General features: G+C 46.2%; 1 protein-coding gene across 1 annotated transcript in view; it reads right to left on the bottom strand.

The window, feature by feature from the left end:
- LOC119473645 (uncharacterized protein C2orf91-like) overlaps positions 1-22,136 on the bottom strand; it is a 56,984-nt gene that overhangs the window by 9,492 nt on the left and 25,356 nt on the right. The window contains exons 2-3 of the mRNA XM_037744404.1: positions 7,874-8,009; positions 2,174-2,250 (exon numbers count right to left, since the gene is read on the bottom strand). Coding sequence (XP_037600332.1) covers positions 2,174-2,250; positions 7,874-8,009 — 213 coding nt within the window. The remainder of the gene's footprint in view (positions 1-2,173; positions 2,251-7,873; positions 8,010-22,136) is intronic.

Genomic DNA, 22,136 nt, shown 5'->3' with positions numbered 1-22,136 from the left:
TACTTTGAGCTGAAAGTCTCAGAATCTGAAAGCCTAGAGTAAAAGGTAGGTGAAAAGAAGATGTAAGCCCAAAGACAGTGCTAGAGGGAGACAAGACAGCTGGAAGAGTGTGGAGATGGGACCCAAATCAGAGTTTGAGAAGCAGCCTGGTGTGCCCAAAGTGTGCATACCTCACCTGGAACCTGAGGCCAGGGCCTGCAATTAGGAGCAAGGCACTAACAAGCTGGCTCTTCAAGCTCTCAAGGGTACATAGGTCCCATCCAGGTCACTCTGCACCTTCATGAAAGAGCTAGGTGCACAAACCTAGAAGTATGGACTGGATTGCTTAGAGTGGAAGCAGACCACTGCTAGGAGGCTGAAAGGTCAAGCCCCAAAGAAGAAACAGGTCTCTTCCTCTGGACTAAATGGTGGCAGCGTTATCAATGATATGGAAAAACAAAGCTCCTGGATTTTTTTCTAGAGAGAAAAAAGGAATACAAGAAAAAGGAATACAGTACTTTGTGTTCATTTTCTGTTGACTCCTCATCCCAGTCCTAGTGGGTATTTATCATTACCCCAGCTTTACAGATGAGGACACTGAGATTTAGAGATGTTATAGCAAGAGGCAAAGTCACAGCTAATAGCTAAGTCTGCCAAACTTCAAACTCTGTGTTCTTAACCTACATGTAATAAAATGATGTTGGTGCAAATACAGAAGTCTACACAAGATCATAGTGGGAGTAGTGAGCTCTACCTGAGAAGTCTGGAACTGGAGGGGAGAAGGAGGCAGGGAAGACTTGTTAGAGAATATCAGACTTGCAATGAAAAGGAAGGATGAAGCCAGGCACAGTGGCTCACGCCTGTGATCACAGCACTTTGGGAGGCTGAGGCGGGCAGATCATGGGTCAGGAGTTTGAGACCAGTCTGACCAACATGTTGAAATCCTGTCTCTACTAAAAATACAAAAATTAGCCAGGCATGGTGGCACATGGCCTATAATCCCAGCTACTCAGGAGGCTGAGGCAGGAGAATCACTTGAACCTGGGAGGCAGAGGTTGCAGTGAGCTGAGATCATGCCACTGCACTCCAGCCTGGGTGACAGAGCAAGACCAAGATTCTGTCTCAAAAAAAAAAAAGAAAGAAAGAAAAAGAAGGATGAGCAGATGTTCACCAGGTGGATAGCAAGGAAAGGGATTCCAGATGGGGCAGCATGGGCAGAGGCATGGAGGCAGCAAATAGCCTGAGGTGTTCAGAACCTCTGGAGTTTCCAGACCTGGGAGAGCTGAGGCCTTGTGGCTTGTACACAAGGGGATACTCTGCATTCCAGCCCAATATCTACTCTTGCAGTCACAGGACAGAACCCTATGCCCCCCCCCAAATAATTAGCACCTCTCCTACAAACTACTATCCCAGTCCCTGCCCTTGACGAACTCAAATCCCTATTTGTTCCCCATTTCTTTCCTAGGTCAATTCTTTTTTTAAAGAGCCAGCTCCCTGGCATGCCCGTCATGCATACCACTGTTCTTCTTGGCAGGCAACTCTTGCTCCTTACAAAAATGTGGTTATGATGCTTATATTGCATTCATAACGTCTCTAATCTACTGCAAAATACCATGTCAACTTTACTTTCTACTTTAGCAGGGTCACGAGAATGGCAAATTAGGGAGATTCATGAGACCAAGTGTATTGGATTATAGAAAGGTGCTTTTAACTTTTATTAGGTTGGTGCAAAAGTAATTGCAGTTTTTTGCCATTATTTTCATTGATAGTAAGCAATTACTTTTGCCATTATTTTCATTGATAGTAAGCAATTACTTTAGCACCAACCTAATACCTTTTCTCATAGCAGCCTTCTGGATCCTTGGTGGATTATAGATTAGAGATGCACAATAGAAGGAATTAGTAGCTGGTTCAATAACAGTATCCACACCCAAAAAAATACTGACCATGGGTTGATCTCAAGGTCTAGGGGACAGTCTGTATTGGCATGACCTACAGTTCTGCCCTCAGCCCTCTCCCAGACAATGTCTCTTAAACCAATAACTTGAATGAAGATACAGAAAGCAGGTTTACCAAATCACCTAATGGTTGAAACTGGGTAGGTAGCAACCACGAGATGGCAGAACTAAAAACTGTATGTCTCCCAAAAGGCTATCGTGGGTCATCTTACCAAGTCTTACCAAGACATCTTTACCTGACATGTAAAGTCCTTTACTTGAGTTCCAAAAGTAACTGCACAAATACACGATGAAGATTTCTGACTCGGGGTAACTGTAAAAAGGAAAAACAATGAGGAGTTTTAGCTTTAGTTGAATGAAAGCGAAGACATAGCCTGCACTAGGGGAGAGGAGGAGGGACAGTTGGATTCTGAAGGTTTACTGCTGAGATTCGACAGCCTCACCACCAACCCCGGGCTGTATTTAGTAACTTGTACTCTACTGCATTAAATGTGTTTGGGTTTCCAGCCCCCTCCCCATGGCCCTCACCCCAGACTGAGCCAGGAGCCCTTAGAAGGCAATGAGAACACCGAGAGCTCCGAGTCTGGGAAGAGCTTGGAAATGAGAGCTCTCAGAGCCTCTCCCGGCGCGGCCCTATCCCTGCTGATAAGGCTGAGAGCAAAGCTGGCTGACAAGTGATTGGAAACAGGAGTTCCCAAACCCTTTAACCCTTTCCTACCCTGCCAGTGTGCTGGAGTCTCCATCTCCTGTGGCTTCTCCCTCTCTGTATCAGGGCTCTCTGCTCCTCCCACCAGGCTTTCCATCCACTCCTTGTGTCCTGATGAGGACTGAATGCTGTCCTTCTGCCTGAAAAGCAGTCACTTTCACCACCAAAGATGCAGTTCCTCCACCCTCAGGCCACCCAGACAAGTCAGCCAGGGAGTCTCCCCCTGGTCCAGACCCTACCAAGCTCACTTAAACGACCACACCTGTGCTTGTCCAGTGACGCTGTTCAGCAGGAGGAACCTACCAGGGAAATGTTAGTCCTGTTTGGTGTTTGGGGTTTCTGGGAGCGGAGACCCCGGGGCAAGTTTCAGTAACCTAAGCCGGAGCCATTCTCGGTTGCCCCTGCTGGCTGGGAACCCTATCAAAGGACTTCAGCGGTCGCCCCCTTAAGCGAGACCTGACTTTCCTGGGTGATCTTAAAGGCCTTCCACTCACTTAGATATTTCCTGGTTCATGGATGGGATAGATGACAAGGGGCTTGTCCAGGACAGTGGCCAGCATGACCGAAGCTAAGAGGTGAGCTTCCCTGCTTACCCTGGGGAGGGGCATTAGAGAGAAGCCAGGTTTATGAGCCACAGTAATTAAGTATAAAAGAAGTTTCCTGGGAGGGGTAGGTTCAAAAAAAAAAAAAAGTTTCCTTCAGTAGAATGGAATTCAGCTAAACTGCCATTATCATGCAAAGCAGCTTTGCACCTAAAAGCCCTTAACCAAACAGGCAGTTTAATTAAATCCCTAATCTCCTGTGGCCTATTCTGACCCCTTCTCTCCTCCTGTTATCCGCTTACCACCCCCACCCCCTGCCCCACCCCCACCTCTACCTTCAAGATTCCATGTAAAACACTCCACTTGTAAGAGGGCAAAATCTACCCAAAAAAGGTGGGTCTGGGGTCCTTTTTAAGGTTTGGTTGCTGTGTCTTAGGGGTTAGCTCCCTGAGACAGCTCTGACTAGGGCGCTGGGTGCTGGCAGCGAGGGTGAGCATGATGGTGGTGATTCCCACAATGGCCATGGTCAAATGAAGTGAAGGGAGTCAGCATCACACTCCCACCCACTGGTTCCTGCTCAGCCCCAGGAGGCTGATGCCCATTTATAACCCACCCCAAGCCATGAAAAGTCTGCAGTCTCCTTCTCCACAGTAAGTGCGTAGCAGCCCTAACAGGCTTAGATGTTAAGACCCTGCTGTGACATCAGAAGAGGCAGGGATGGAGAAATTGACCTGTCCATAGGCATCTCCATTGCTGAGGCTGCACTGGTGACTGCTATGAATCTTAGGAGGGATGCTAAACCTGTTAGTGAGATTTGCAGGGAAATGCCTGCAGCTCTGATTTGGAGTTTAGACTACTTGCTACAGGTAGGGGAAGAGGTTAAGAGAAGGAAGACAGGAATGGGGTGGGAGGGTGATGAGGCTGAAATGCACTGATAAAGAAAAACCTAATAGTACCTTCTGATGTCTGCAAAATGCTTCAAAAGTTTGTGCCTTCATTCAGGAAAAGAAAGAAAATCACGTACAGAATGCCAGGCACCATGCCATATCTTGTAAAGTAAATGTCCCTCCTGTCCCCCTCCACACACAGGGGAAAAACTGTGATGCAAGGAGGTGAAGTGACTTTCCCAGTGGCACACAGCTCACGACTGGCAGAGCAAGGACTCAAACACTGGCCTGCTTTTCTGAAAATCAATGCTCTCTCTGCTAAACCACAGATCAGCCACAGGATTACAATGTTGGAGGGGGGATTAACCACCCAAGAATACTCATGGCATTGTAGGCCAAACTCCATCTCTTCTCCCTCATGCAGCAAGAATGCTTCCATCTCCAAACAAGCCATTTCCTCTGAGCAGGGGTCTCAGCAGGGATGAGAAAATCAGCCCTGGGCCTGTGGATGCAGGCCAAGGGAGCTGGGCTTATGGAGGGCTTCTTGGGGTTCAAACCCGAGAGAATGAAGAGTCCCAGAGGAAACTTTTCTTTGCAGGAAAGTATCCAGGGCCGTGGTGGGGGAGGGGGCATCTGTAAGTCATATAACAAACACCAGACCTCTCCATTTTATACCTCATTCCTTTGGTGGGGGCAAGCAGTAGAGCCATCTCTATTTGGAAAAAAGTGAAACTCAAATCACTATGAACCCTGCACTTTTTCTGTTAATTGTGTGAACTTCACTGTGCCTGCAGAATGCATGGACCTGCATTAGAGGAAGTTATATTTCTGGAATATTACACATATTATATATCTGTGTAATATATCAATTATATATGGAATATATATTTTGAATATATAACTATATATAATAGGAATAAATATTATTTCTACATATTATGAATATATAATATAATCCTAATATATATTATAATATGCAGTGCATTATATATTATATATTAAACTGTACATTATAATATATATTATATATGATATACGTTATATGTTATATATTATAATGTATATTATATATTTCCTTGCATTGTGGGGTTTTTTTTTTGCAGAGGAGATACCCTTTTAGGAGGTTCCAATAAATCTTATGAATAAATGACTGAAGCTGGTGGTGTTTGAGGCAGCACAATACCCAGCCCCTGATGGAGCTCCTAAGCCTTTTAATTCTCCAGCCCTGAGCTGGTTCTACCCAGCCAGCCCTGTCAATTTGTGGCCACCTCACTCCAAGCCAGGTATTTCCAAAGGTCATTGACTTGGAATAATAGGTGCCACTGTTTTGACTTCAGAAAGACAGCCTGGGACCAAAGAATCCTCCATAGCTTCAGGGCTGACGTGGGTGGGTTAAGAAAGCAAGATTTTGGACGAGATCTGTTACAGGGTCCTTTATCTCTCTTATAGCAAAGAAAACAATGAAGAATTTTAAAAGGCTGTCTTGGTCTCCAGAATCCTCTGGAAGCAGATGGCATGTCAACAGTTTCCAGGGCAGACTCCAGAGACCCCAGACCTGGGAGCCTTACTGGAATGTAATTAACCTAAGTGCTGGCTGTTAGGATGAAAAAGCAGGGGTGCAATTATGGAAAGAGCAGGAGGTGAGCTTTCATTGATTAACCTGTCCTGTCTGATTCCATTCCCTACTGAGGTGATTTTGAGGGCCCTGAGGGTTGCCCTGTGCCCTCAAGGTTATGAGAAAGGAAAACAGTCACTGCAGAAAGTGAATTCCTAAAACAGAGTTCAGGAGGACTGCATAGACCCCCAAAACTGCCTGGAAAATGCACTTGTGCAAAATGCAAAATGTATACTTTTGAGGAAGAGGCTGGACACTCTTATCACTTGCATGAAGGGGTCTGTAGCCCCCAGAGTGTTAAGAATCTCTGTGCTAGAGGAGTGAAAGTTCAGCACAGTTGCCAGAGTAGGGCTTCAGGAAAAGTCCCATCAGTTTTCAACTCCAAATGGCCATCATCCTTCTGGCTCTACCACTTACCAGCAAGTCACTTAGCCTCTCTGTGCCTCAGTTTCATATGTAAAATGAGGGACATCCCAGGGTTCATAAGAAAATTGAATGACATAAGAATACAATTTTTTTTTTTTTTTTTTTTTTAGATGTAGTCTCACCCCGTCACTCAGGCTGGAGTGCAGTGGCGTGATCTCAGCTCACAGCAACCTCCACTTCCCGGGATCAAGCGATCCTCCTGCCTCAGCCTCCCAAGTAGCCAGGATTATAGACGCTTGCCACCACACCCAGCTATTTTTTGTATTTTCAGTGGAGACAGCATTTCACTATGTTGGCCAGGCTGGTCTCAAACTTCTGACATCAGGTGATCCACCTGCCTCAGCCTCCCAAAGTGTTGGAATTACAGAAATGAGCCACCATGCCAGTCAGAATGCAAAACTCTTTTAATCCATCTTGCCTTGTCACCCAGGCTGGAGTACAGTGGCATGATCTTGGCTCACTGCAACCTCTACCTCCCAGGTTCAAGAGATTCTCCTGCCTCAGCCTCTTGAGTAGCTGGGATTACAGGTGCCCACCACCATGTGTGGCTAATTTTGTATTTTTAGTAGAGAAGGGGTTTCACCATGTTGGCCAAGCTGGTCTCGAACTCCTGACCTCAGGTGATTTGCCCAACTAGGCCTCCCAAAGTGCTGGAATTACAGGCATGAGCCACCATGCCCAGCCAAAACTCTTAACCCAACATCGAGCCCTTAGTAAGCACTCAATAAATGGAAGCCATTTTGATCATGATTATCAAAGTCTAGAATATAAAGTGGACTGTGTACATGTACTCTTTAGGAGCAGTCTTTTGGCCCCAAACTAGATTCTATGGGAATCCCGAGGTAAGACGCACCTCCAAAATGGAGTGGAGCCATGTGACCCAGGGTCTTTAGACATTGCTTCCTCAAACCTTCCCCCAGTAGGGAACTTTTACACCAGAGGCACAAGGATCTGGCCTCACTGGGAGATAAGCTTCTGGAAGTGGGGGCACATCAAGCATCTGCATGGTGCCAGTGCTTAGGCCTGAGCTGTCGTCTTCGCCAGCCTGTCCCTTTTGGGGAAGCTTCTGATAACTTCAGTTACTAAAGTCTTTCTGCCTGTTGGGATAATACAGTCAAATGCTCCACTGAGACATGCATTGAGAATGCATGGACCAGCATTAGAGGAAGTTATATTTCTGGAATATTACATATATTATATATCTGTGTAGCATATCAATTATATATATATATATAATATGTATTTTGAATATATAATATTCAGTAGGCCCTAGAATGAGACCAACCCAAGGCCCAGCATCTGCAGAATGTCCAATGTGGGACCAGGAAGGAAAAACCAAACCACTCCTTTCCCCTCTTCCCCACACACCCTTCTCTCCTTCCAGATCCTTGGAGCTCTCCACCCTCAAAACCTGCAAGCTGCCCAGGTGTCTTCCAGCCCAACTCCAATTGCTTCCAGCCTCCTTCCTCCAACACACCCCTGCAGCCTCAGGCCACTGATCCTAAGCCAAAGCCTCCCCCACCTCTGGGCTCAGAAGCAGGTGTAATCCCAACTCCAGCAGGGAATTTCAGAAGTGAAGGTCATGGGAGAATCTTTAGTCTTTGGTTCCCAGGAGAGAAGACACCCAAAGAGCAGGGAGCAGGAGACAGCTCCAGGCCATACATTTGTTTATTCATCAATCATTCATTTATGCACTAATCATTCATTCCCCCACCCATCAATCATCCATCTGCTTATTTATTCATTTGATGTGTTTGTACCTTGCGCTTGCTTTGGTTGCCACAGATGTTGGTCCTCTCCTGCTTTGATCTATCCCCTGCTTCTCCGGCAGCTGCACAGCAGAAGCCTTCTCATGTTGAGTACTTGGCTGAGAGGGTGTCTCCCTCTCAGAGGTGCCTGAGGAAAACCAAAGGGACAGTGCAGAGCTGTCTGCTGCCTGCAGGTTATCTACCATTGCAAAATCCAGCCTTCTGGTCCATGGGTCAGTAGGAGGGTTTGGGAGAGGCTGCAGAGGGGTCTCCAGGGCCAATCGAGGAATATGTGGTCTGGACATTCTCACTGCGTGCGAGCTCTAGCTGTTTAAAAAAACAATATTCTGGTCCTTCTGGGAGGAAGAGGACTGCAGGAGACTCTAAGCCTCTGTGCCTGGCTGTGAGGCCTGAGCTCAGCACTTTGGGGGCCCAGAGAACATGGTATGGGAAAACCTGGGACTGGAGTTTCAGAGGCATAAGCTGTGAGCCTTCTGACAGGTCTCCCATCTTCCATCTTTCCATCTACCTGACCCCATAAAGCCTATTCTCAGTCAGCAGCCAGAGATCCTTTAGTAAAAGTCAAACCACATCCTGCCTCTGCTCAAAACCCTGCCCTGACTTTCAGTTCTCTCAGAGCAAAAGCCACGGCCCCACTTGATGGGGTCCCCCTCATCTCCCACTCCCTCCCTCCATTCAGCACCCCATGGCCCCATCCGTCCTGAACTCATCAGTCACAATCCTACCTTAGGGCTTTTGCTATATTTGTTTCTTCTGGAACACACTTGACCTGGGTGACATGCTTGAAAGTGACTCACTTTCTCACTTCCTTCAAGTCTTTGCTCAGTTGAAACCTTTTCCATGAGCCTACCATGACCCATCCTATTTAAAATTGCAAAGCACACAGGCGCGCACACACACACACACACACACACACACACACACACCACTCTCAACCCCCCTTACTCCTTAGCACTCATTACCTTCTAACATAATACACAATTTACTTATTATTTTTACCATTTATTATCTGTCTCTAGTTGCTCAAATATAACTTCCAATAGGGCAGGGGTCTTTGTATGTTTTCTTCACTAATGTGTCCCAAGGGTGGGCCATCCCATGGGTTCCTGGTATATAGCAGGAGCTAGTAAAACATTCCTTAGAAAGAAAGAAAGAAAGAAAGAAAGAAAGAAAGAAAGAAAGAAAGAAAGAAAGAAAGAAAGAAAGAAAGAAAGAATGGGCTGTAGAAAATTCTGAGGATGAAGCTTGTGAAGCTGGGGGTAGAATTTAGGGGCTTCCTGGGGTTAGAATTTAGGAGGCCCGCAGTGGCTTCTATCAGCTGTGCTGAGGAGAGAGGAGCCAGGCAAGCTGCCTGCTGCCAGTCTTCTTGGTGAGTAAAGGTAGGCAGCAGCGTCGGTAGGGATTGCGCTAACTCAAGATGCCAGCTCTGTGCCGCTCTGGGGCTGGCCAGCGCTCTGGATGTCATTAGCTGATTTGTTCTGCACTGCAGAATGTACTTTTCATATTTAGGCAGGAAAAACAGCTTTCAATCCTTGTGCCCTTTCTTCTGTGAGCTGTAGCACATGGCCTGCTTATTATGAATTAATCCTCTAAAGAGCATGTTCATTATTCTAATTTAATTGTGCTTCGTTTCAGAAAATAACGAAACCCAGTGCGGAATAAACTGCAATGCTGATCGGTTTTCAAGAAGTTAACCTAAGACAAAATACTGCTAGAGGGCAGCAGCAATTTGGAATCATTAAAGGGAATCCATGTAAATAATAAAAACAAAACTAAAATGCAGAATTAAATTAAGGAATAGGAAATTAAATTTGGGAATCTAATCTAAAATTGAGGCCTTATAAGCACAGGCTTACCCTGGCTTGGCTCTTCACTCAGGAGTGCTCAGGAAAGGAGGTTCCGCAGAGGTTCCCAAGACCAGGGAAGTGGCAGCCCCTCCTGGGTGACAGTTTGCTGCTCTGGGAAGAGAAATGTGGGCTGAAGCGGGAGAAAGGGGACTTTCCTCCCACGGGGTCAACTGTGATGAAGATGAAAGCCACATTGTCACAGCTGCATCTGGATGACTCGTCCTGAGCCCTGGTGACCTGTTCAGGAGAACTGCCTGTGGCCAGGAGTCCAAGCCGCCACTCACTAGGGGGAAGCACAGGAAATGAGGCAGATGGTGCTCAGTGGCTGCCGGCCTGAGATGCTGAGAGTGGTCAGCCCTGGGCCAAGAAGCTGCGCCAGCCCTCCTTCACGTTTGGGCCCTGGGTACCCTCCCACAGGTGACCCAGCTCAGGACAGAGGCTGAAGGAGTTTCCTCCTGCCCAGGCAGTGGCCCCTAAGCAGGGTCCTGGCCTCCCCACCACCACTGAGGGATCCCAGTTACAGATGGAGGAGATCCGGACTCCAGCATCATGATGTTAGGTCAGGCCTCCACCAGGTAAAATGAGAAAGGGAGGATGGGAAGGATGGGGCGTGGGGATGCGGAGAGAGCCAACTTAAAGACTTTAAAGTCAGATGTACAGTCAGGGGCAGACTTAGCACCATGGCTCAGACTTCAGACTTCATTATGCGTATTTCCAGGATTTTTAGCCCCTATCCCTGTGGTATTCTCTCCCTTTCTCTCCATATTTCTACCTCCTCTGGCTTTCTTCCTCTCTTTCTGCCACCTCCCTCCTCAGAGTGAGAAGAGCTCAGCCTTTAGAGTCAGACGGACTGATTTGGAGCCACAGGGCCTCCTCCTAGTTGACACTGGAGCTTCAACAAACGATCTCGCCTTCCTTGACCTCAGTTTCCTCATATGCAATGCAAATAATATCTGCCTCCTTGGTTTGTTACAAGGGCTGTATGCAATAAAGCATATAGCACAGAGCAGACACTCAGCACTTCTGCTTTCTTATTGTCTGTTTCACCAGTGCTTGTTCACACACCACTCTCTACACACACACGCACACCCATGCACACGTGCACACACAGGCTCCATCCTCCGCCAAAGGCCTTAGGCGGTGTTTCTAGAGCCTCACAAGTAGTTGGAAAAAAAAAAAATAGTCCAGTCAATCAACTGCAATCAACTGCTTGCTTTGATTCATAAAGGCAAACATTCAAACAGATGGCCATATCCCAGTATCAAAGTAAAGTTTTCCATTGCCATTTTCATTTGGAGCTCTACATGGATAAATTAGCCACCTTAAAATAGATCCTTTTTTGAAAATAGAGAATGTGAACAAGCAAAAAAAAAAAAAAATCACTTGTTCTCATTTAATTCACAGTTTGAAGTCATGATCAAGAAACTGATGCACAAAATTGAGGCCACAATGTTGACTGGTCAGTTAAACAGTGATTGCATCTAAAACTATCAAACATGGAGACAGCACGACAAAAACAGCTAAGAGTTCTGTCTTGAATTCTCTGGCTACTTCCCTAATCTTATTTTGCTAACTGCCTGTAGAGAGCATGCGAGTCTCTTGCCAGTCCCCTGGTTTATACCTGTAAATTGAAACACAACCCATCTCAGTTCTCCCAGAACAAACCCAGAAACCTCACAGCAGCCACATGGTGTGGATCCAAAATCCATGGAAGATTTACCTTCAATGTCAATGGAAAGGAAGCTGGAGAGCCACACCCTGGCCTGAGGCTGCCAGGGAGAAGGAAGGGTTACCCTAAAGGTGAGGAGCAGGGCCAGGTAAGCCATAAGGTTGCCCTACACCTAGGTCCAGGGGAAAATGCTGGAAAATGACCCCTCAGCCTTTAAAAGTTAAAGAAAAAGGCATGCAAATTTCTTAGACATATAAAACTCATAACATAAGACTTATTTAGGGAGCTCAGCGGATGGGGAGTTAATTTCTAGAAGGCTGGAGTAAGTGTGGTCAGTTAAATGGTATATGGACTGCATGTTTCTATTCTCCAAAATTCGTATGTTGAAACCCTAATTCCCAACAGGATGATATTAGGAAGTGGGGCCTTTGGGGGGGCGATTCGGTTTAAATGAGGTCATAAGGACAGAGCTCCCATGATGGGATTAGTGACCTTACAAGAAGAAAAAGAGACTAGAGTCATTTGAGGACACAGAGAAAAGACAGCCATCTGTCTTCTCTCTAGGAAGAGGACCCTCACCAGATACTGGATCTGCTGGTGCCTTGATCTTGGACTTCTCAGCTTCCAAAAATGTGAGAAACAAGCGTTTGTTGTTTAAACCACCCAGTATATGGTATTCTGTTGTAGCAGCCTGAACTGACAAAGACAAATGGTGTCTGTATTTCTGATCTTCAGTCAAAACCTCTGTTTACAGAGTATGAAATTGCCTGTCTGGGAGGGATTTTGTGTGAAGGCAGTTTCACCACTTTACCACGAAGCCTCAAGTCATGTCTACCCAGCTTTCAAGGTGGCTACACTTGAGAAACTAATTTGTTTCCCTAAAACAACTAAATTCCTTTCCATATGAAGTCCATGTAGCTTGAGTTTGTGCAACCCATCCATGCAGAGATCCTTTCGTCATTGGTGACTATAATATTGCTGATAACACTAGTGAAAATAGTCAACATTCATTGAAAGCTTACTCGATGCCAAACATTTGTTCTAAGTGCTTCCTAAGAATTATTTTATTGAATCCTTACAACAACCATGTGAAGTAGATATTATTACCCCCATTCTATAGATGAGGCAACTGAGCCCCAGAGAAACAGAGCAGCTAGCCTATTATAACAACAAAACTCAGCACCACCGGGGTTTGAACCCAGGCAATGTGCCAGATTCTGGAGCCTCCTAACCACTAAACAGCACTCCCTGTTGGTCACAAGCTCCCCCTGTCCACAAATCTACCCATAGTGACCCTAAATATAGGCCACATGGAAAAGAGAGTTCACCAGACCTTTGGAAACTCGTATCTGGAAAGCAGGCTTGTGTTTACACAGTGGCTTCACATAGCTTTTCTCCCCGGGTCCTTGGGAAACGTGGTGACTGGGTCTTCATGGTCATCCTTGCCTTTCAGCAAATGCTGTGTCCTGGATTCTGTAGGATGTGTGGTTTAGATACAAGACCATGCTTTATTCCATCTCACGGATTAGCTTCTCACAGCCCATAAGGGCAACACAAGCTTGGCACCCAGCAGAACATTCCTGGAAGAAACATCCTTGTCAGTGTGCAGGTACTCATTTAAATTCCAGACCCTGGTTGTTAAGACATACATCTGCAGTGGGCATATGTACTGTGATAGATGAAAACAGAAATGGTTTTCCACTGTATCTGTATTATTAGATTTGACCTACTATCGAAAGAGCAAAGAAAGAGTGGAAAATTAAAGGTGATTTGATATTAGCCTCCTATTCATATTAGAAAAAGTAACTGCTCTTGCGGTTTTCCTCACAGAGGTGTCTTTATTCATTTGACATGCCTTTAATAACTAATTCTAGTTGTCTGGTTGCCAAGAAAGATTTCCTATGGGCAGACTTGAAAGTGACTCAGAACTCTTTGCATGCCCGGCTTCAAATGATCCCAGAACAGCAAACATTCAGCTTCCCTCCAGACTTCTGAAGTGTGGGAATAACATGAAAGAGTGAACAAGAATCCTTCTGCAGCCTGCGTATGCTATGAGCAGAGCTGTCTGGCAGAGGTTATAGCTCTGTCTACATGGACCAGGCATAGTGAGATTTGGAAATAATCTCATGCATTTGATCCATGGAGTCAGCCAAACCAAATGATTTATTTCGAGAAAGTAAATCTGCTTTGGGGCCAGAATGGTGTAGGTCAGTCATAAACAGACTAAGATTTCCTCCCTCTGCACAGACCTGGAGTGGGCAGAGAAAGGTTGGAAAAACCACCACAATTGCTCTCAGAGGGTCACAACCAAGGAGCTCATGCTATGAATATGCACACATATTTGCTACAGTGCCCATTCATCTACTTATGCCAGGCTAAGTGGATGACAGACACACGTAAACTAATTTAATTCTCACAAGCATCCTACTTAGAAGATAATAGTATCATTATTCCTATTTTACAGATGGGAAAACTGAGCCTCTGAGATATTCAGTAATTTTCCCAGGACACACAGTTTTGGAAGCGGAAGTTGGCGAGGTGTTCATCAGACATTTCTTTTTTTCCTCCTGGGCACACAAGATATCACTTTCCCTCCTGTAAAGTTAGATGCAGCCATCTGACTGAATTCCGACCCACAGAAAGTAGATAGAAGTGAGATACGTCATTTTCAGTTCCTGCCCATATACAATTCTCGCTTTTCCTATTCAATGACTGAATGGAGAGTGTTCTGAGGACCTAGAGAGGGCAGAACCTGAATATGTAAGAATGCAGGATTCTAAACAACTGCTTTGAGCAGAGCCCCCTTCATCAACCCACACTGGATGGTGATACGAGCTAGAAATAACCTATTGTCTTAAGCCACTGAAATCTGGTGATTGTTGCTTCCAGCTAAAAACCTAAACTAACTAATGCAACTCATAAACTGTTCGCAAACTTAAGGATTCCTTTTTTTTTTTTTTTTTTTAGTTGGAGTCTCGCCCTATTGCCCAGGCTGGAGTGCAGTAGCGTGATCTCGGCTCACTGCAACCTCCAGCTCCCGGCTTCAAGCAATTCTCCTGCTTCAGCCTCCTGAGTAGCTGGGATTACAGACACACGCCACCACACCTGGCTAATTTTTGTATTTTTAGTAGAGATGGGGTTTCACCATGTCAGTCAGGCTGGTCTCAAACTCCGGACCTTGTGATCTGCCCACCTCAGCCTCCCAAAGTGTTGGGATTACAGGCGTGAGCCACCGCCCAACCCCAAATTTAAGGATTCCAAAGTTCATGCTCTTAACCTCTCTCTTGTCTGTAACCACACTGGGTCTGATCTACTTATTTCCAGGGGACATTAGGAAAGTTCCCATTTTTTTGAGTACCAGTGTACTTTCTGCTCCAGAGGTCCTGAGGTGGTGGTGTTTTTTTGCTTTCTGCTTTCCTACCTACACCGACACATTTCTTTTTTTTTTTTTTTTTTATGAATCTGGTAAAAGCTTCACCTCCTATTTCTTGGTTAATCTATCCCCATCGTGGGGCTCTGCATCTCCAAGTTGTCTTTTGATTTCTCCTCTGCCATGTTATTAGTAACATCTGATCAGTTACTTGTGTCTCTTCCATCCTCATCCTTCACTCCATTTCCCCCATCACATCTCACCTGGCTTAATCACAGCACTCTCCAAACTTGCCTCTTCTCCTCCTGCCCATCATCCCATTGCCTCCAAAAGGACCTTCCTAAAATAGACCTGGTCCCAGTATCCCCTGCATCAAATTTTTTAATGTAAAGTCTATCAATATCATAATGCAAATACCCTTTAATCATGCAATTCCAAGTCTATGAATTTATAGATACATGCACAAAATGATAACACATACAAAGATATTCACTGCATCATTGTTTGAAGTGGCAAAAGATTGGAAACACCAAATGTCCATCAATAGAGTCCTATTACATTAACTATAGACTGCAATGCGCTCCACCTAAAAATCTCTAATATCTATGGTTAAGTATAATGTGCAAAGTACAGGACAGTGTATATAAGATGCTAATATTGGTGTTTGAAAAGTAATAGGGAGATATATTTACATATATGTTTACGAAGACATGGAATACCTTTGAAAGAATGTACAAGAAACTGGTAATAACAACTGCTTCTGGAAAGGGAACTGAGTGACTAGGGATCAGGGAGGAGAAGGAGAAACACTCTTTAGTGAATACACATTTGTATTGTTTGAAGACTTTACGCATGTATTAACTTTTTAAAAAATAAAATAAAACTGTTTCCTAGTGCTTATTTGATGAAAGCCAAATCCTGCAGGATGAAAGAAAAGACTCTGAGCTCTGGCTCCAACACGTTTTTTCTGCTTGCTCTCTCACTCGACCGCACAGTTCTCTGAACATTCCTGGTACTCCCTCATCTCTGTGCTTTTGTTTAGGTCTCTCTCTCCCCTGGAAAGTCCCATCCCTACTCAGCAGAAACTAATCCATGTTATCGCCTTCATTTTCTTTATAACTGTATATCATGGCCCTTTATCCCAGTTTGCTCTGCACGAGAGATGTGTCTTTCTTTCCTACAAGATGATGTGTTGTCTGACACATAGAAAGTGTTCAAAATCTCCCTGTGCCTTCAACCAAAGCTATAATTCTACATGTCTCAGCAACAGCTTCTAGAAATAGCTGGGAAGGGGGAAAGGGATGGGCTTACCCTTCCCCACAAAGAAGGTGCCACATCTGAAATCTGTCCGATTAGGTTGTGGGCTGAACTAAGTAAGTAATATATCTCAGCCTGGGGCACTGGAACACTCTGCAAGAATGGACCTCCTTCCTCTGGTTCACTCCCAAGGCCACTTCTCCATCCCCAGTCTGTTTGCCCAAAGACCAACAGGTCAATGGTGCTGCTATGCTCAAGACTGAAATTGTCTCTTTGGCATGAGGCTGACTGCACGATGCTTTCTGGGGAGAGAGATATCCATTGCCCTAGACCACAGTCTGGGGTTTAAACTCAGTTGTCACAATTATTTGAAGCCTGTTAAGTTTATTTATGTTCCAAAGCAGGTCCACTAGAGAAGGACCATCATAGTCATAAATATCAGGGCTGCTGTTCTCTCCAGACCCAGCTGTGCCTCTATGCCCCTCCCCTTCTCAGTGCTGCAGGCCCTGCTTACAGGCTGGAGCCATGCACTCTGATTCGGTGCAGTATCCATGCCCTGTTCAATCAATTCTGCCAGCCCAGCTAGTCAACACACACTTCTACACATTCTGTGTAGTGGGAGTATGTTTAAGCAAGACTCAGGTATCCATGGGAATGATGGCACCTCCCAGTCCTGTCCATGTTAAATACATAAAGTTCAGGAGTCCAGGCTTTTGCCTCCAAGACTCATGGGACCCTACGGACTGGCACTGAACCCTGGGCAGAGTTAGGAACCCTTTTAACCCAACTGGAAGTCTTTAAAAAAACAAAGACTGATTGCATCACTGCTGAAGATGCTTTCTGAGTTCTCGGCTGGTTGAGAGTTTCATAATTTTACCCATCAGTGTGGTTTAAAGGAGACCACTTAGTCCTAAGAGCAGCGTTTTCCAAAGCATATCCCATTGTACACTGGTCTTATACAATGAAAAAGTAAAGACGATTGTGTAGTCAAAAAAGTTTTGAAACCCTGAATACTAGATTCTCATGTGGGGAGATTCACAGTGCACTTTGCGTATTAGAGAGCCTGCAAGGTCCTGCAATAAAGAAATGTGTTTAACCCAGTGTGAGCTAAACATGTTTCACAAAAGAATCCTTTTTTGGTGACATCTATGGATATCCCCTGGTAGGAGTGTTACATGGAGTACCTTTGGGGAAAGCTGCCTTTAGAAAAGCGTGTGTGTGTGTGTGTGTGCGTGTGTGTGTCCCTTACCCGCAGAGCGTCCTGAGGCTTAGTCTAGAGGGAAGAACACTTCTGTAACCTTCACCTCCCTGTCTTCCCGTTCCCAAGTCTTGAGCTGGCCACCAAGCCTGCCCAGGTCCAGGTGTTCTTCCTTTCTCTGCTGGCTCTTTTCTTCTCTGCCTCAGCCCAGGATGTTGGAGGAAGGAAGGAAGCTTCAACTTCAACCAACTGACCCATTCCCCACCTACCTGTAGTTTGGCCCACAGTCTGATTTAACATCTACCGTTTCTTGATTTAAAGAATGAGATTGAAAAATTGGTTTATCCTTCTTCCCAGAGTGTTCTCCAAGTTTACTTCTCCCAGGAAGACTCACCTGTGAGTATGCGCTGTTGGCTTAGGGCAGTGGTTGTCAAATTGTGTTCCCTGGATCAGCAGCAAAGTAGCAGCATCACCTGGAAACTTGCTAGAACTGCAAATTCTCAAACTGCCAATGAATTGGACATTCTGGGGGTATTTTTGTTTTAACAAGCCCTCCAGGTGATTCTGATGCAAACCATTGGTCTAGGGTTTTGGAAATCTCTTTCACTGAACAGGTTCTATTTTCCCTCATTCATTTTCTGCATATGTTTTTATTTATACCATGCAAAATTTTGAAAAGGATGTGGACAGCCAATATTGAAATACTTACGTGCCAGCACAATTAAACAAGTGTGCAGACACTCTTTCTCCTAGTAACTGCCTGACTCACTCCCTCACCTCCTCCAGGTCTCAGAGAGGCCTTCCTTGATCATTTCCAAAATGTCAATCTCCTCTCATTGCCCTCCTACTCCCTTTCCTCCTCTACTTTATTTTTCTCCTTAGCATTGATTATTATTTAATATCTATATAATTTATACATTTTTATTTTCTCTCTCCTACCTTGAATATAAGCTCCATGGGGCAGGGCTTTTCATCTATTTCATTCCCTTCTTCATCCCCAGCATTAGAAAGCTTCCTGCTTCAAGACACATTTGTTCAAAAGATGACCCTTATCATAAGGAGGCAGGAGAGGTCTGCTGTGCTAATGAAACATGGAATTTTATTCTGAGCTTCCTAGCAGCCAAAGAGTTGCAAAGATCTCTTTATGTAATAACAGGAAACCCGTCCTTTTGCAAAGGACAGAATTAGCCCAGACCCCCTTTTTTCCCTGTTTGCTCCCTGGGTGGGTAATAGCTATTACTGATAATGTCCCTGGGAAGCTCTGTGCTCAAGTCAGAGCCACCTGGAAGCCTCAACCAGCTTCTATCTCCACTGATTCAGTCTAAGGGAAGATTTTCTTTTTTCTCCAGTGAGAAATGGGCAGACTCCTCCCAAACATGTCTGTGCCGAACTTGTCTCCTGGCAGGAGAAGCAAAAGGGCACACAAATTACAGGAAAATGTCTGTTCATCGAATCAGTTTTGTAGGTTAAATGTGGTGGGACAGGAAGGAAGGGGCAGGAGAGCGTTCGACCATATTGAGTTCTTTTTTGAACTGCCTGAAAGGGTAGCCCCCACCTGGGGAGAGTGTATCTAGCACTGATAAATTTATAAAGTATTTGACCTTTAATCAATCCTAATATTTTCAATCCACAGAGCCTTCTTAAACGCCTGCAGCCCTGCCCCTAGGCCCCCATTCATCACAATTACTGCTCCAACTGTCGGAGGCAGGGCATGAAATGGCGCATGCTGACGTCCAATATTTTATCACTAATAAAGAGAAACATCCCAAGTATTTGCACAGTTCTGATACTTTCCAGCCCCGAGCCCAGGAAAAGGGGGAGTGTGGTGATTTACGCTCACTGCCAGGCACTGTTAATTGGGCTCCAGGCTAGAGGCCCTGGGGCTGCTTTTCTTTGCCTCCCAACCATGAACCAGGATATACAGACAGCAGTGGGTCAGGGGTGCAGGTGAGGCCTGCAGAGCACACAGTAGGCCCTCACTCCGTCATCCGGGACGTGGTATAAAGCACTAGAAAGGGGAGTTTTTCAAAATCAAGACTTGGCAAGTGCTTGCCTCCACTGGTGGCTAAACAGATCCGATGTTTATGAGCAACCTTCTTCCACTTGTTGCCACGGCTGGGCTGCAATCCTCCCCACGTTCTTTGTCTTGCCTTCCCGCCCCTCCCCACCCCATCCCTAGTCAGGGTCTGCAGTCCAGCCCCATTTCCTTCTCAGTTCAAAGTCCCCCCCGTCTGCCTCCTAGCTCCAAGCACAGGGAAGCTCAGTTTCCAGTCACAGCATTCAGACAACCCACAGGCTGCATCTACATAGCACCCAAACATCTGGATGAAATATAAACAAAACAAGCAGATGTTTCTCTTTCATTACAGCAGGTGCCTTAGCAGTGCCCTTAGCCTGGGACTGAAAAGAAAGGGCTCCCTCTGGAATCCAAGTTCCCAGAGGGAGTCTGGGAGAGCTGCATACCCTTGGCTTATCAAGGAGCCAGTCCCTCGGGTGTCATAGATGGGGATGAGCAAAGAAAGCCTGATAGTCCTAGGGGAAAGATGCTGGTGAAACTGACAAAGGAGGATGGTGTCCGTATGGACAGAATGAAAGGTTCAGGAATTGTGGGCAAGAGAAGGAGATGTCAATGCAAATCAGTGGAGGAAGGTGTTGATTTCAAATCTCTCTCTAATTTCATTGTGACAAACAGCTTCCTGAGTCTCCACATTCCACACCACTACCTTCCAGGAAATGAAACAAGACTTGCCTGCACAAAACTCCGTCTTAGCCCCAGGGTCTCCTGTGCAAGAGGAGTTGGGCTCCAGAAATCGAGGATGTCCTGGGGCTTGGATGACCTGGGGTTTCCAAAACAGCACAAACCTGCCCTTTCTCAGCCATCTTCCACCTAACAGGACACTAAAAGATGCATCACATTAGACTAATAAAGGTGGGTGAGAGGTTCATGAAAGGGATAATGAGGAAGGACAGGGGGACAAGGGACCATGAAGAACAGAGTGATAACAGCCACAGAGAACCAGAGGCAAAAACAGATGAACTGGTTTCCACTTGCCTCCCCGTCACTCCCGCCAGACCCTATACCCTGACTCTGCGTGGCCCACTCACATACTCGCGCAGTGCAGTCCCTGAACACACGCCCTGGTCCTCTTCCCTGCTCCCCCAGCCCTGTGTGTGACACTCACACTCCCCCAGGTCTCTCCTCTACTCCTCAAGCCCTGGGTGCACTGATACACTGTCCAATCCTATCCCCCGCTGCCCCAGGCCCTGGGTGTAACATTCAACACACTCCAGTCCAGTCCTAACTTCCCCAGCTCCATGTGACACTGAACACATTCCCCCAGTCCTCTGGCCCATCCCCTCGTCTCTGTGTGTTTCCCTGAACACACTCAGTCGTGACCCCTACTTCCCCAGCCTCTGGGTATAATGCTAAACACACTCCTAGTCCTGCTCCTTACTCCCCCGGCCTCTGGGTATAGCATTAAACACAGTCCTCCGTCCTCTCCCCCTCCTCCAGTCCTGGGTGTAACACTGGACATGCTCTCCTGACCGTCTCCCCTTTCTCAGTCTTGGGTGCAACACTAACACACCCTCCAGTCCTGTCCCCCAGGCTCCCAACCCGTGGTAAGGCACGGCTCCCACACTCAATGGGGAGCCAAGGAACAGTTTCACTGCACTCCCTTGGCTCCTCCCCTGTCCGTCACAACAAACACATTCTTCAGGGTCACCTTCTTCAGTGGCAACTATCTTACCCTACTATCTGCAGAAAGACTCTCAGGTCCCTGCTGTGATTCTGTGTGCCAGCCCAGTACAAACAAGCCTTGTGGAGAGAGAGGGAGAGAGAGAGAAAGGGGAGACAGAGGAGAGAGTTTGGGGCTGGCAGCAGTGGTGAGGATTGCAGCTCCCCATCCATCCATTAATTACTGGATTTTGTGTCAAAGGCAAATATTTTCCTTTGACCTCAGTGCTCCTGTCTGCGACACTGAGCAGCAATCTGGCATCAGGCACCCTGGGAAAGGGGCTGATTGCCACAGAAAGCTGAGAATTCAAGAACTGGACTCTGCTTAGGCCCGGGTCAGCCACAACGTGGGGAAAGAGGATTACACTCTGGTAGGGAGGATTATGGCATTTTTGTTTTGTTTTTCTTGCTTTTTTTATGAAACAGGAAGTGCCAAGCAATGCCCCCAGGCTTTGGGGTTTCCAAGTGAAGAATTTTACCCCTGATAACCACAGCAAACCCTGAAAGAAGTGGAGGGCTTCCTTTCATACTTCAGGAGGCTGGGAGGGGGTAAGGGGTAGGAATCAGACACAAAGAAAACTGAAGTATGGGTGATCCAATTCCCCTTCCCCCAAGTAGCCTTGCTTTTTAGCTCCATGGGTTAGAAGTTTATAGGAATTCTGGATCCATGGTTTCCTATGGTCGCTTTTACAGATCTTGTTAATTTATTACCCGTGGTTACACTTTTAATGGAAATCATGAAGAAATGGCAAAGGAAACATGAGCTAATTTTTTTTCCAGTGACACATTTCACTGCTATTTAAATAGCTGTTTTGCCAAACCAAACACAGCGCTTACAGCCAGCGGTGACACATGAAGGAGATCACTGTGGCCGATCTGGCCTGCAGCATCCAGAACAGGCAAGACTTTCTCTCAGCTTCCCTAAGGGCCGGAGGCCAAGTGGGGCGGGCAGGGAAGTTGGAGCCTGGGGCGCAGCTAGAGCCCCAGAGCTGGGTGAGTGCAGCATCCACCCACCCCGTGTATGGCTGCTTCCCTGCTGCCTCCTGTCCACTCCTCACCCCTGAGAGGCTGTGGGGTGACTGTTTTCCCCCACCAGCCTGGGGTACCCCCCAGACTGGGCCACAGCAAGGCCACCAGCAGGGTCTCCTGGCCCTCACTGAGGATGATCTCCTGAGGC

This window comes from Cebus imitator, unplaced genomic scaffold (assembly GCF_001604975.1).
Source record: "Cebus imitator isolate Cc_AM_T3 unplaced genomic scaffold, Cebus_imitator-1.0 Scaffold172, whole genome shotgun sequence".
In the NCBI taxonomy this organism is placed as follows: Eukaryota; Metazoa; Chordata; class Mammalia; order Primates; family Cebidae; genus Cebus; species Cebus imitator.
The sequence above is the reverse complement of the archived record's forward strand: the minus strand, read 5'-3'. Positions and strand labels throughout refer to the sequence as shown.